Source organism: Procambarus clarkii, chromosome 1 (genome assembly GCF_040958095.1).
Source record: "Procambarus clarkii isolate CNS0578487 chromosome 1, FALCON_Pclarkii_2.0, whole genome shotgun sequence".
Classification (NCBI taxonomy): domain Eukaryota; kingdom Metazoa; phylum Arthropoda; class Malacostraca; order Decapoda; family Cambaridae; genus Procambarus; species Procambarus clarkii.
The window spans coordinates 63,802,933-63,817,228 of NC_091150.1; the positions used below are offsets into that span (position 1 = coordinate 63,802,933).

Genomic DNA, 14,296 nt, shown 5'->3' on the forward strand with positions numbered 1-14,296 from the left:
TCTTTGATGAATGAAGGTGTCTTAGAGAACAACTTTTTGGAGAACGAAGATGAATTAGAGATAGCTTTGATGACTCTGAGAATAACTCGGGTCAACGAATATGGATTGGAAAGTTTCTCTAATGAACGAAGGTGAGTTAAGATAAACATTTATGATTTACAGAACATCTTTGATGTCGTAGATAACAACATTGATGTCTTAGAGAACAACTTTGATGAACAAAGATGTCTTAAAGAACAACTTTGATGACTGTATTTAACCTTTTTGATGGCTCTGAGGACAGTTTTGTTGAACGAGGATGTCTCAGTAGGCTTCTTTGAATAACGAAGGTGACTCTGAGAATAACTTTTGATGACTCTGAGAATGACTTTGTTGTTTTAGAGAATAACTTTGAGGACTTAGAGAATAACTTTGAGGACTTAGAGAATGTCTTTGAGGACTTAGAGAATGTCTTTGATGAACGGAAGGTTACTTAGAGAATAACATATCATGACTGAGAATAACTTTTGATAGCTCTTAGAATAACTTTGATGTCTTAGAGATTAACTTTGATGTCTTTGAAACAACTTTGATGAACGAGAGTGAGTTAGAGATTACCTTTGTTAACTCTGAGATCAGCTTTGATGAACAAAAGTGAGTTATAGATTACCTTTGATAACTCTAAGATTAACTTTGATGACTTTGAGAACAAGTTTGATGATTGAGATTAATTTTTAACGTCTTTCTGGAACAACTTTGTTAACTCTGAGAATAGCTTTGATGCCTCTGAGAATAGCTTCGGGTAGCTCTGAGAATAACTTTTGTTGTCTTGGAATAACTTTAGATTGTTCTGAGAATAACTTTAGATATCTCTGAGAATAAGTTTGATGAACGAAGAGTGTCTTTTGGTGTGTTTGAGAGTGTCTTTGATGCCTCGAGAGGTGTCTTTGATGTCTTAAAGGATGTCTTTGATGTCTCAAAGGATGTCTTTGAGTGCAACTTTGATGTCTTTGAGTAGGTCCTTGATGTCTCGAAGAGTAACTTTGGTGTCACGGAGAGCACCTTTGACTATTTTTTTCTTACTTAACGACATATAAATTTTACGAAAGTGCTGAAAAGCTACATTTGACTATTTTAGTTGAGGAAAGACAAGACAAAATATGACGACAGTGACTATTTTAGTGCTCCACAAAGTATAAATGTCAGTTAAGAACGACGATGATAGATATCTTTGACTATATTTTCTTACTTGACGAAAACATAATGGCTGTTACGAAATGATGAACAAGACCATTTTTAGTTGAATGACAATGGATAAAGTTAGTTATGAACAGTATTGGAAACGTTTTCCTTGACAATTTTTGCTAAGAGAAAGGGTATTTTAGTTAAGAACAGTGTTGGAAAGAGGTTACACATGACTATTTTCAGATGAGAGAAGTGATATTTCAGTTAAGAAATGACAAGGAAACATGATGAAGTAACTATTTTTTAGTTGACTGATGAATACTTTAGTTAAGGAAAAAGACAAAACATGACGAGGGAGACTATTTTTGTGCTCCCCAAAGTATAATGTCAGTTAAGAACAGCGATGAAAGATATCTTTGGTTATTTTTTCTTACTTGACAAAACATAATTTTAGATAGGAACAATGATGATGAATATGACTTTTTCTGTTGATTGATGGATAATTTTAGTTATGAAATGACAATGAAACATGAAGAACACGGTTATTTTCTGATGACTAGGGAATAAGTTTAGTTATGAACAGTTTTGGAAAGTTTCCTTTGACAATTTTTTCTTACTTGATGAAACATAGCGGCTGTTAAGAAAGTGCTGAAAGAAGTTTCCTTTGACAATTTTTAGCTAAGAGAAAGGTTGTTTTAGTTAAGAACAGTGTTGAACGAGGCTATTTCTGACTATTTTTAGTTGACTGGATAATAAGTTTAGTTGAGAAATGACGAAAGTGACTATGTTTTAGTTGATTGGCGAAAGATTTTTTTAGTTAAGGAACGTTAAATAACATGTAAGGGGAAAAACCCAGAGAACATATGGGGAACATGGCAAAGAACATATGTAAGAAAAGTTGATGAATACAGTGAACATGCTGGGAATATGAACTTACAGAAAACATGAAAACATGATAAGGAGAATAGGGAATACAAAGAATGAACAATGGACTTGTGAAGAACATGGAGAATATGACAAAGAATGTAGAAAACATGTAAGTGAAGGTGAAAAACGAAGTGATCTTGTGAGGAACATGAACTTGTAGAGGAACATGAATATTGACAAAGAACACAAAATATGGAAGTTAGCATGAATATTGAGTATAAAAGTTGTAAAGAGAACATGTGATGAACATGAAAACATAGAAAATGGAGATACTTGTGAAAATATGAACTGAATGGGACTGTGAACATTTGAAGAACATGGAGTAAACACGGATGAGAATACGAAGAACACAGTGAATATAGAGAAAATATGCAAATACGATATGATTATTGAAGGTTTGGATACGTTGGGGATGAGAAGGGTAAGGTAATTACTCTGATAAAGAGATAGGCTGGAGATGGACTTGATTGAATATACTTATGTCTGATGATCTAAGGCTGAGGAAATGGAACTTGGCTAATGTCCAGATTAATTTTACTACGTTAGAAAATAAGGTGATTTTAAATCTCAGGGTGATTTAGTTGGAAAATAAAGAACTTGTACAAAATGAACTAAGCTGGGGCACAAGAGTTGAAACTTGATAACTGAACTGGTTTTTATTTACTATGTCTGAAAATGTAGTTGGGTGTTTAAATCTCAGGGGGATTTGGACTGATAGTAATGAATTTACATGAGTGAACTTGGACAGAGGACAAGAGCTAGAGTTTTATATTTGTTTACTTCATATTTACTATGTCTGAAATACAGATGGTAAAAATTTCAGGGAAATTGATGGGTTATTTACAAAGATACGAAAGAGAACTAAGGTGGGGACGAGAGCTGGAGCTCGATAACTGACTTGATCTTATTTACTAACTTTGAAGTATGTCTGCTTTTAAATTTCGGGAAATTGATAGGTTATTTACAAATATACGAGAGAGAACTAAGGCGGGGGATGAGAGCTGGAGCTCGATAACTTACTTGATTTTTATTTACTAACTTTGAAGTATGTCTGCTTTAAATTTCGGGAAAATTGGTCTGTTACTAACGATCTTGTATAAATGAACTAAGGCGATGGACAAGAGCTGGAGCTCGATAACTGTTTTGATCTTATTTACGGAGCCTGAAAATACAGAGGGTAAAAAATTTCAGGGGAATTGATCTGTTACTAACGATCTTGTACAATGAACTAAGGTGGAGGACGAGATCTGGAGCTCGGTAATGGACTTGATCTTATTTACGGTGCCTGTAATACAGAGGGTAAAAATTTCAGGGAATTTGAATAGGTATTAACGAAGATACGAGAGAGAGCTAAGGCGGAGGACAAGCGCTGGAGCTCGATAACTGTTTTGATCTTATTTACGGTGTCTGAAATACAGAGGGTAAAAATCTCAGGGAATTTGGACTGTTACTAATGATTTTGTACAAATGAACTAAGCTGGGGACAAGAGCTAGAGTTTGATAATTGTTTGAATTTACTAAACTATGTCTGAAATACAGCGGGTAGAAATTTCGGGGAATTTGAATAGGTATTAACGAAGATACGAGAGAGAGCTAAGGCGGAGGACAAGCGCTGGAGCTCGGTAACTAAATTACTGTATTGAAATACGTTTGAAATATGATTATTTTTAAATTTTAGAGGGATTGGAATGATAGTATTCATTATACGACAGGGGACTAAGGCAGGGAACGTGAGCTAGAACTTGCTTACTAACACGATTTATTTGTGTAAAACTGACTTGCTTAATGAAAAGGAGCAAACATATGATGTCAGAAAATAGCTGAACTGAATGAAAGGAGAGAGAGAGAGAGAGGGACGGTCCAGATATTACTATGGAGAAGATAAGATACGATTACCGAGGTGACCTGAAGGCCGTGTCTGGCTGACGTCTAAAGTAAACACAGGTGAGGCGACAGATTGCGAGGTAAGGGGGGAGGGAGGGGGGTGTGGTTCAATTACAGGTACACATAAACACACATAGCTTCACGTGTCTGTCGGTCTTGACAATAGTACACATGGATACGCACACAAAACAGTCCATACTCGTATGACATGATTTTTAATTATAAGAACTTTAACAACTTCTAAAAATCTGTGACTGACAAAATTTATATGTCCGTAGAGTTCTCCTGAAAACCCTAAAGCGCTACATATGATATTTGAATTTCTCCCATAAGACCTTAACAAACTTCTAAGTCTCGGAAATTATTTTCATCATAAGAAATCCTTACTTCTAAAATCTGTGACTGACAAAATTTACCTGAAAACCCTGGCTCCCAGACACGAATTTCCCAGAAAAACAAAAAAGGTACCTGTGGCGCTTACAGTCCACAGGGGTCCTCTGGCCAAAAAAAAAAAGGTACCTGTGGCGCTTACAGTCCACAGGGGTCCTCTCCCCAAAAAAAAAGTTACCTGTGGCGCTTACACCCTACTACTTGCGTGGTGGTGCAGGTGGGTGTGGTGGTGCAGGTGGGTGTGGTGGTGCAGGTGGGCGTTGTGGCGCAGGTGGGCATGGTGGTGTAGGTTAGTGTGGTGGTGCAGGTGGGTTTGGTGGTGCAGGTGGGCGTGGTGATGCAGTTGGGCTTGGTGGTGCAGGTGGGTGTGGTGGTGCAGGTGGGTGTGGTGTTGCAGGTGGGCGTGGTGGTTCAGGTGCGCATGGTGGTGCAGGTGGGTGTGGAGGTGCAGGTGGGTGTGGTGGTGCAGGTGAGCGTGGTGGTGCAGGTGGGCGTGGTGGTGCAGGTGGGCGTGGTGGTGCAGGTGGGTGTAGTGGTGCAGGTGGGTGTGGTGGTGCAGGTGAGCGTGGTGGTGCAGGTGGGCATTGTGGTGCAGGTGGGCGTGGTGGTGCAGGTGGGTGTGGTGGTGCAGGTGGGCGTGTTAGTGCAGGTGGGCATTTTGGTGCTGCTGGGTGTGTTGGTGCATGTGGGCGTGGTGGTGCAGGTGGGAGTGGTGGTGCAGGTGGGTGTGGTGGTGCAGGTGGGCGTTGTGGCGCAGGTGGGCATGGTGGTGTAGGTTAGTGTGGTGGTGCAGGTGGGTTTGGTGGTGCAGGTGGGCGTGGTGATGCAGTTGGGCTTGGTGGTGCAGGTGGGTGTGGTGGTGCAGGTGGGTGTGGTGTTGCAGGTGGGCGTGGTGGTTCAGGTGCGCATGGTGGTGCAGGTGGGTGTGGTGGTGCAGGTGGGTGTGGTGGTGCAGGTGAGCGTGGTGGTGCAGGTGGGCGTGGTGGTGCAGGTGGGCGTGGTGGTGCAGGTGGGTGTAGTGGTGCAGGTGGGTGTGGTGGTGCAGGTGAGCGTGGTGGTGCAGGTGGGCATTGTGGTGCAGGTGGGCGTGGTGGTGCAGGTGGGTGTGGTGGTGCAGGTGGGCGTGTTAGTGCAGGTGGGCATTTTGGTGCTGCTGGGTGTGTTGGTGCATGTGGGCGTGGTGGTGCAGGTGGGAGTGGTGGTGCAGGTGGGTGTGGTGGTGCAGGTGGGTGTGGTGTTGCAGGTGGGCATGGTGGTTCAGGTGCGCATGGTGGTGCAGGTGGGTGTTGTGGTGCAGGTGGGTGTGGTGGTGCTGGTGAGCGTGGTGGTGCAGGTGGGCGTGGTGGTGCAGGTGGGCGTGGTGGTGCAGGTGGGTGTGGTGGTGCAGGTGGGTGTGGTGGTGCAGGTGAGCGTGGTGGTGCAGGTGGGCATTGTGGTGCAGGTGGGTGTGGTGGTGCAGGTGGGCGTGTTAGTGCAGGTGGGCATTTTGGTGCTGCTAGGCGTGGTGGTGCAGGTGGGCGTGGTGGTGTAGGTGGGAGTGGTGGTGCAGTTGGATGTGGTGGTGCAGGTGGACGTAGTGGTTCAGGTGGGCGTGGTGGTGCAGGTGGGCGTGGTGGTGCAAGTGGGTGTGGTGGTGCAGGTGGCCGTGGTGATGCAGTTGGGCGTGGTGGTGCAGGTTCGTGTGGTGGTGCAGGTGGGTGTGGTGTTGCAGGTGGGTGTGATGGTTCAGGTGCGCGTGGTGGTGCAGGTGGGTGTGGTGGTGCAGGTGGGTGCGGTGGTACAGGTGGGCGTGGTGGTGCAGGTGATCGTGGTGGTGCAGGTGGGCGTGGTGGTGTAGGTTGGTGTGGTGGTGCAGGTGGGTGTGGTGGTGCAGGTGGGCGTGGTGGTGCAGGTGGGCGTGGTGATGCAGTTGGGCGTGGTGGTGCTGGTGGGTGTGGTGGTGGAGGTGGGTGTGGTGGTGCAGGTGGGCGTGGTGGTGCAGGTGGGTGTGGTGGTGCAGGTGGGTGTGGGGGTGCAGGTGAGCGTGGTGGTGCAGGTGGGTATTGTGGTGCAGGTGGGCGTGGTGGTGCAGGTGGGTGTGGTGGCGCAGGTGGGCGTGGTGGTGCAGGTGGCCGTGGTGGTGTAGGTGGATGTGGTGGTGCTGGTGGGTGTGGTGGTGAAGGTTGGTGTGGTGGTGCAGGTGGGCGTGGTGGTGCAGGTGGGCATTGTGGTGCAGGTGGGCGTGGTGGTGCAGGTGGGTGTGGTGGTGCAGGTGGGCGTGGTGGTGCAGGTGGCCGTGATGGTGTAGGTGGATGTGGTGGTGCTGGTGGGTGTGGTGGTGAAGGTGGGTGTGGTAGTGCAGGTGGGCGTGGTGGTGGAGGTGGGTTTGGTTGTGCAGGTGGGTGTAGTGGTGCAGGTGGGTGTGGTTGTGCAGGTGCGCGTTGTGGTGCAGGTGGCCTGGTGGTGCAGGTGGCCTGGTGGTGCAGGTGGGTGTAGTGGTGCAGTAGGGCGTGGTGGTGCAGGTGGCGTGGTGGTGCAGGTGGGCGTGGTGGTGCAGGTGGGCGTGGTGGTGCAGGTGGGTGTGGTGGTGCAGGTGGGTGTGGTGGTGCAGGTGGGCATTGTGGTGCAGGTGTGCGTGATGGTGCAGGTGGGCATGGTGGTGCAGGTGGGCATGGTGGTGCAGGTGGGCATGGTGGTGCAGGTGGGTGTGGTGGTGCAGGTGGGCGTGATGGTGCAGGTGGGCATGGTGGTTCAGGTGGGCATGGTGGTGCAGGTGGGCATGGTGGTGCAGGTGGGCATGGTGGTGCAGGTGGGCATGGTGGTGCAGGTGGGCGTGATGGTGCAGGTGGGCATGGTGGTGCAGGTGGGCATGGTGGTGCAGGTGGGCATGGTGGTGCAGGTGGGTGTGGTGGTGCAGGTGGGCATGGTGGTGCAGGTGGGCATGATGGTGCAGGTGGGCATGGTGGTGCAGGTGGGCATGGTGGTGCAGGTGGGCATGGTGGTGCAGGTGGGTGTGGTGGTGCAGGTGGGCATGGTGGTGCAGGTGGGCGTGATGGTGCAGGTGGGCATGGTGGTGCAGGTGGGCATGGTGGTGCAGGTGGGTGTGGTGGTGCAGGTGGGCATGGTGGTGCAGGTGGGCATGGTGGTGCAGGTGGGCATGGTGGTGCAGGTGGGCATGGTGGTGCAGGTGGGTGTGGTGGTGCAGGTGGGCGTGGTGGTGCAGGTGGGCGTGATGGTGCAGGTGAGCGTGGTGGTGCAGGTGGGCGTGGTGGTGCAGGTGGGCGTGATGGTGCAGGTGGGTGTGGTGGTGCAGGTGGGCGTGATGGTGCAGGTGGGCGTGATGGTGCAGGTGGGCGTGGTGGTGGAGGCGGGCGCCGCGCCCAATATATTTATCAGATTCCTTTACTACCAGTAGGGAAAGTGTTTAAAACTGACGTTGTATGATGGGCAAAGAATTATTTTGCTCCTGACGAAGTAAACTCAGTCCTTTCAAGTTTAACTCAAGATGCCTGATATATGTCAAAAGGAATTCTTGAGTTAACTTTGTAATTTAAGTCGGCATTAGTAATATAAATATTGGGATACAACATTTATGATTAAGTTGCTTAAGACCTGTGGACTTTGTATGTAAAGGAGCCAAAGTGTTGAGTGTGAGGGTGCTCATGAGGCAGAGATAGTGGCCATAGTGTGAGCATCTCAGAGAATGATAGGGAGCCATTGTATCAAACATTATTTATTTATTTATTTATTTATATATACAAGAGTTCTTACATTCTTGTTCAGCCACTAGCACGCATAGAGTTCTGAGCAAGTTCTTAATCCTAATTTTCACACACACAGACTTCACCCAGGAAGGAGCCCGTAGCAGCTGTCTAACTCCCAGGTACCTATTTAATGCTAGGTGAATAGGATCATCAGACTGAAAGAAACTCAGTTCATTTGTTTGCTGCCACCCACATAACCATATATCTGGATGGTTAAGTTCCCACACCTTACTGTGTATATATCTGAATGGGTGAGATTTGAGTTGACTGGACTTAGGTCAATGCGTGACTCCGGCCTCAGGTCCGGGGTTCCAACTGTAAACTCAACAGTATTGTTCGGTCCACTCCACCACCGTTCAGTTTCAGCTGGTAATTTTTATTATCGAACAATTTACATTTTTCTCCCATGTCTTTTATTTAGCGACAATGGAAGCTGTTACCCTGGAGCACCTGAGCTTGAATGATCAGTCTAGAGAATCAGTGAAAATGAGTTTCAAGGGTAAACTACTGTGTATATTACGGTGACCCAGGCGCTATGCTCTGGTAAAGTCACGGTACACAGGGTATAACCGACGTAGAGCATGTGATATGACACAGTGCATGCAATATATATTTGACATTGACATGCATGCACGTCTCGACTATCGCTGACTTCAGACAACCATTTTTAGGATATTGAGTATTACGAAGGAGATTGGTGTATTTTTTCAATGAGTAGCCAGTATTTTGTCAAGTATTTTAATATTATTATTACTTGTTCTGGTTTTGTACATAATTGGGTATTTTATTCTATTATTTTTCGTTTATTTTGTTATGGAGAACGTTGAGGATGTGCTAAAAGGTGGGTTTCGAACATAGGAATATCTGAAGCTCTATTTGAATAATGTTAAAACATAATTTTTGTCATGCAAGTAGTGTTTTTCATTCATAAAGTGGGGGACGTAGTTTGGATTAAAGAGATGTTACAAAATATGTACTGTGTGCTCGTACATGGGTTAGTAACACCTCTTTAGGCGTATTCTATTTTTGTCGTAATGCATAATTGATAATTTATCAGGTATATTATTAATATAAATTTTTACACTGAGAGCAATCTCACTAACGCCATGTATCAATGAGAAAATCCGTAGGGGCCGATAGGAGAATTCGGCTCCTACGGATTTTTCTTATTGACGCACCACGTTAGTATTCACCTAGTTGTATTCACCAAGTTGTGCTTCGGGGGAGGGGGGGGTGAGCTCTGCTCTTTCGGCCTGCCTCTCAACTTCCAATCAATCAACTTTTACTAATTACTAACAATTTTTTCCACACACACACACACACACCCAGGAAGCAGCTCGTAACAGCAGTCTAACGCTTAGGTACCTATTTACTGCTAGGTAACAGGATGAAAGAAACTCTTCCCATTTGTCTCTGCCGGCGCCGGGAATCAAACCCGGGCCACATGATTACGAGTTCCGCGCGCTGTCCACTCAGCTATCAGACCCCTTGGGGGGGGGGGTCTGGTAGCTTAGTGTGATTATTTCTGTGTATTGAAAGAGGAGCGTCAGCGGTAGCACATTCCTAGAAGACCGAGCCACAGTACGTGGAGGGATTGCGTGAAAATCCTGGTCCAGCTTCATTGGAAGCCTCGGGAAACCCTCGTGAACTCAGTAGAACTCCTGGCTGCAATCTTTTTATCATATCGTGGCCTAGTTAACTAGGGCGTGTGCGTGGAAACACCCACCGCATGGGTTCGAACCCTCATCACGGTTCCTATGGATTTTCTCATAAATATATATTAGCTACATGTATAGCTATGTTTAGAATAGGTTACTCCTAGTTGTTGTGGTTCTGTACCTACCCTCCCTGTTGGGCATTACTGCCAGCGACCTATATTAGGCCAAGGAGTCCTTTTTTATTCAGACATTTGGTCATTTACACTAATAAGCGTTATATGTAAGGAAGAATATGCCTGCGTCTACCGAAATGTAATAGCTAAGAACAAAATAGTACACTTATGTGTGGGTGAATGCAACTGACACATTTGGGGATCTTCAGAGTAATGAGACTCCTCACAGTAAGTCATACTAGGGGAATACTGTTGAAGGTGTTGAAGCTAATGAAGAGCTGTATTTTCCCAATCCATCCTTTTTTTAACAAAAAACTGCTTCCTGTATACATATCAATATGTACAGGTACGTCCTGCCTAATTCACATCACCTCGAGAAGATGGCTCCCTTTGACGAGGGTCATCTGGTCCTTAATTACATCTGGACTGTATCTAGCAGATGCTCAAGTCGAATGACATATGGAGAGCAGTTAGGTACTGTCGAGAACCCTGCATGAACCCGCTACAGTACTGGCAGTTGATAATGAGGAGTTGTAACGGATGTTGATGCAATTCGGGCAGATGACAGGAACATGGCGTGCAATTATTATAGTCTGTGGGTTGGTGGTGTTGTCGTTGATCCTTCTCTACGGACAACCCAACCCACAACTCGGCAGAGTGCTTTTACTTCACTAGGAGATCACACTAGGCGCATCTGGCTCTTGGAGAGGGGTTCAACGTCACACGTTTAGGGGATGCGGCTCCAACACTCAGCCTCGTTGTCACGTGCACACACCCACTCGAGCCGCTGTGACTCCCCACTCTCTCCTTAGGTGATATGATCTCCTCAATCCCCTTTGACTTATTAGTATTACCTTCTACCCTGTCCACAGCAGTGATTCTTGGTTCTTTCTTTCTCTCTCTCTCTTCTGTACTATTTCATGGGAAGCCTCACTAGGACAAGGTCAAATACCAGCAAATTTGAATACATTTACTGGAAAGAGCACATACACAATACATATACACATATAATAATAATGAATCCTATACTCTATAATATTACAATCAGGTTGCACTCCAACACCATCAGAACTCTATCTATCATCAGCTTATCAAGTGGTATCCTATCTCCTGGTTCACCACCTGATTTTATCAACCTCATCAAGTTGATCAAGTCTACATACACTGTTGCACCATCAGCAAGAGAATATATATATGTATCTATAAATGTGTTCAAAGAAAATCAGCATTTGAATACAATAACATATATCAGTATAAATGTTCATTGACACAACAATGAACAATCGATCACTCTATCAGTCCTAGAACGCATACGTCTGTAGGTAATCCAGCCTACGTCTGTAACTCTAAACTTCAGTATAAAACACTCCTTGACATAAGAATGCAAACAGTCACTCACCTCTCACTGTGTCTTGCACGCTAATGACAACCAAACACTATCAACTCCCTACAAGTAATCCACCAGAACTTCCCTTCCACCTCTGGAAGTTCACTACCCTGATATCTTTAGGTTCTTCCGGGCTTCACTACCAGGATCCTCTGCAGCTCCTCCAGGCTGCTATCATGAAGTTTCCTTGAGCAACTACGGTGCTTCACCACCTCTACAGAAGCACGTGACACTCCTCTTCACTGCTTCTCCTCACAGCTCGAGGTCCTCTCCTCCACTACCTGGGAGTCTCATCAACTACTTCATCTGTGCTGGCTTCGAAGTTCTCAGCAACTTCTTCCCCAAAGACAAACCTGCAACCCATCGACACTCCAATAAAAATGTTTCCCCTTTAACACATAAACAAAAATAATCACACAATATGTTTGCCTCAAACCTCTATCTGTCCTCTACATACTGTGAGAGTGGACTCCCCCGTTTTGGGCGGGTCCATACTCCACCTCACCCTGCGGCAGTCCTCACTCGCTGGGAGGGTCCTTCGCCGTCAGGAGCAGGGCTCCCTCAGTTGCCTGCCAGCGCTCAGAGGGGACGGACGTCGCTCCGTGTTCCTCCCTCTCTACTCTTATTTTAGGCTTTCTGCCTTATCAAAACATGTCTAACTTATAAATAAACATCGCTACTGTCGCTGGGCACACGACCAACTACAAGCAATCACTATGAACTGGCTTATATCGTGCTTACCACAGATTGGCTGGTCGAGGGCGCTCCTCCCTCTGACGAAGCTTGGTTAGGGCGCTGCCACGGCCCACGATAATGCCTCTGGCCGGTTTAATAAACACTTCTCATCGCCCGGGACTTGAGACCACACGTCCCCAGCTCGATTCCACAGCTGGTACGTCTGCACACTTCTCTTCTCTTCGAGATATATCACTAGGGGTTCCCTTCTGACGGGAGCTCAACGGAGCGCGGCTTTCCCCTGCGATGTCTGGCACTCAAGTGAGGTCAAAGCCCCTCCAGAAGCGAGCCTCACGCCTCCAGCAAAATATCCACATCTCCTAGCCAGTCATTTATCTGTTTTCTTCTTCATTGCCCATAATCTCAAATTGTTATACATATCCAAGCAACTATTTTACATATGTGTTATCACCTCAATATTTGCTAGACCTTCTAATCAGGTCAGGCTTGATGAATAACTCTCAAGGAGGGAGACTCGTTTCTCCTGCAGGCTGAGATCATAACACAATGTAGGGTTGAAAGTGCATTAAGACCGTGCAGCTGAGGTGGAAGTGTGCGGGGAAGCCCTCCTCTTTTTTGTTAGTGTGGTAGGAGGTCATCCAACCGGTGATGGTGCTTTTAGTGCATGGGACAGGGTCAGGCTTGTCCACTAACATAATCACAGAAGAAGTTGTGATGTCTTCCCTAAAGAGAACACTGGATCCAGCTCACAGGGAAGCTGGGGTTGGAAATTATTTGTATATGCAGTTAGTGGGTGAAGAATTTAGAGCAACCCATATTCAGGCAACGTTTGACCTCACAGCGGATAACCCCCAAAGACGCATCTCAAATTTGACCGTTCTATGTATTCAAAATTGATACTTTCCTTTTATATAAATGAATATAATTAAATATTAGAATTTTATGTATAGATAGACCAAAATTAGGTTCTACAATGGCCTTGAATCTTCAACATATATAAAACGCGGATCCCTACACCACGCTGCACTTAATGTGAATACAAGAAGCTGCTGTTTCTGCATTCCTGTAATAATAGCGAGCGTAATTTAATATGAAATCACTAATTGTGTACGAGGGAGACATGTTGTGGCTAGCTGGGGAAGGTAACGCCCAGAGGCACTTAGTGATAGTGTAGCACGGTGTTCGGCTGACCAGTTATCTTTATGGGGTAATTAGGTTCCAAGAGTCACGCCTCAGAAAGTCACTTGCAGCTTCGGGTACCCGTTGTCTAAGGAGGTAATGTGAGGGAGAATTCGTGTATGTACGCACTCCAGAGTGCATAAAAGCGATTACACCTGCACAGGTCTCCAATAATAACAGCGTGAGAGGAAAGTGAATGTGACCTGTAGGAAAATGTCCTTTTACGATAAGTCCATTATAATAAAGAAAAATATAATTAAATACTTCGCACACATAACTTAGTAAACATATAATCATGAGAATCAGGTGCCAAACCTCTGTGTATGAACCAAGTGTCGGCATTTTCCTCACCCGATCAATAAGTGTTCCTTCTCTGGCTTGATAAAAGACTCCTCGGCTCTCTGGGTCGGTATACCCCGCTCCACCTGTCGCCACGAAGGTCGTAAACTCATACCCCGTCGTCACGAAGGTCGTAAACTCATACCCCGTCGTCACGAAGGTCGTACACTCATACCCCGTCGTCACGAAGGTCGTACACTCATACCCCGTCGTCACGAAGGTCGTAAACTCATACCCCGTCGTCACGAAGGTCGTAAACTCTTACCCCGTCGTCACGAAGGTCGTACACTCATACCCCGTCGTCACGAAGGTCGTACACTCATACCCCGTCGTCACGAAGGTCGTACACTCATACCCCGTCGTCACGAAGGTCGTACACTCATACCCCGTCGTCACGAAGGTCGTACACTCATACCCTGTCGTCACGAAGGTCGTAAACTCATACCCCGTCGTCACGAAGGTCGTGCTGTCATTTCTGGTTATGCACGTTAGGAGCAAGTAAGTGGATTTCGTTGCCTTGTGCACTCATGTGCACGGTCTCTAACATTATGCAGCTAGAATAGTCGTGTTTGGGATCAGCAGATAGCACATGACATGAGCAGTCTAACGAAGCTACGATGGTCACCGTGCTACAATGAGCAGTATTTCAGCAATCTGAAAACAGGTTATTCAGGATTGGGAGAGAGTATCAGAAATTTGGTAGAGGTGAGGTCACTTATCTCTCTGGGGACTGCCTGGGGAGCTTGGTACGAGGTC

General features: G+C 46.1%; 1 protein-coding gene across 1 annotated transcript in view; it reads left to right on the top strand.

The window, feature by feature from the left end:
* The window catches only part of LOC138363867 (uncharacterized), a 40,984-nt gene extending 26,952 nt beyond the window's left edge, over positions 1-14,032 (top strand). Inside the window, exon 15 of the mRNA XM_069323310.1 lies at positions 13,535-14,032. Within this exon, the coding sequence (XP_069179411.1) occupies positions 13,535-14,032 (498 nt within the window). The remainder of the gene's footprint in view (positions 1-13,534) is intronic.
* The last annotated feature ends 264 nt before the right edge of the window (positions 14,033-14,296 follow it).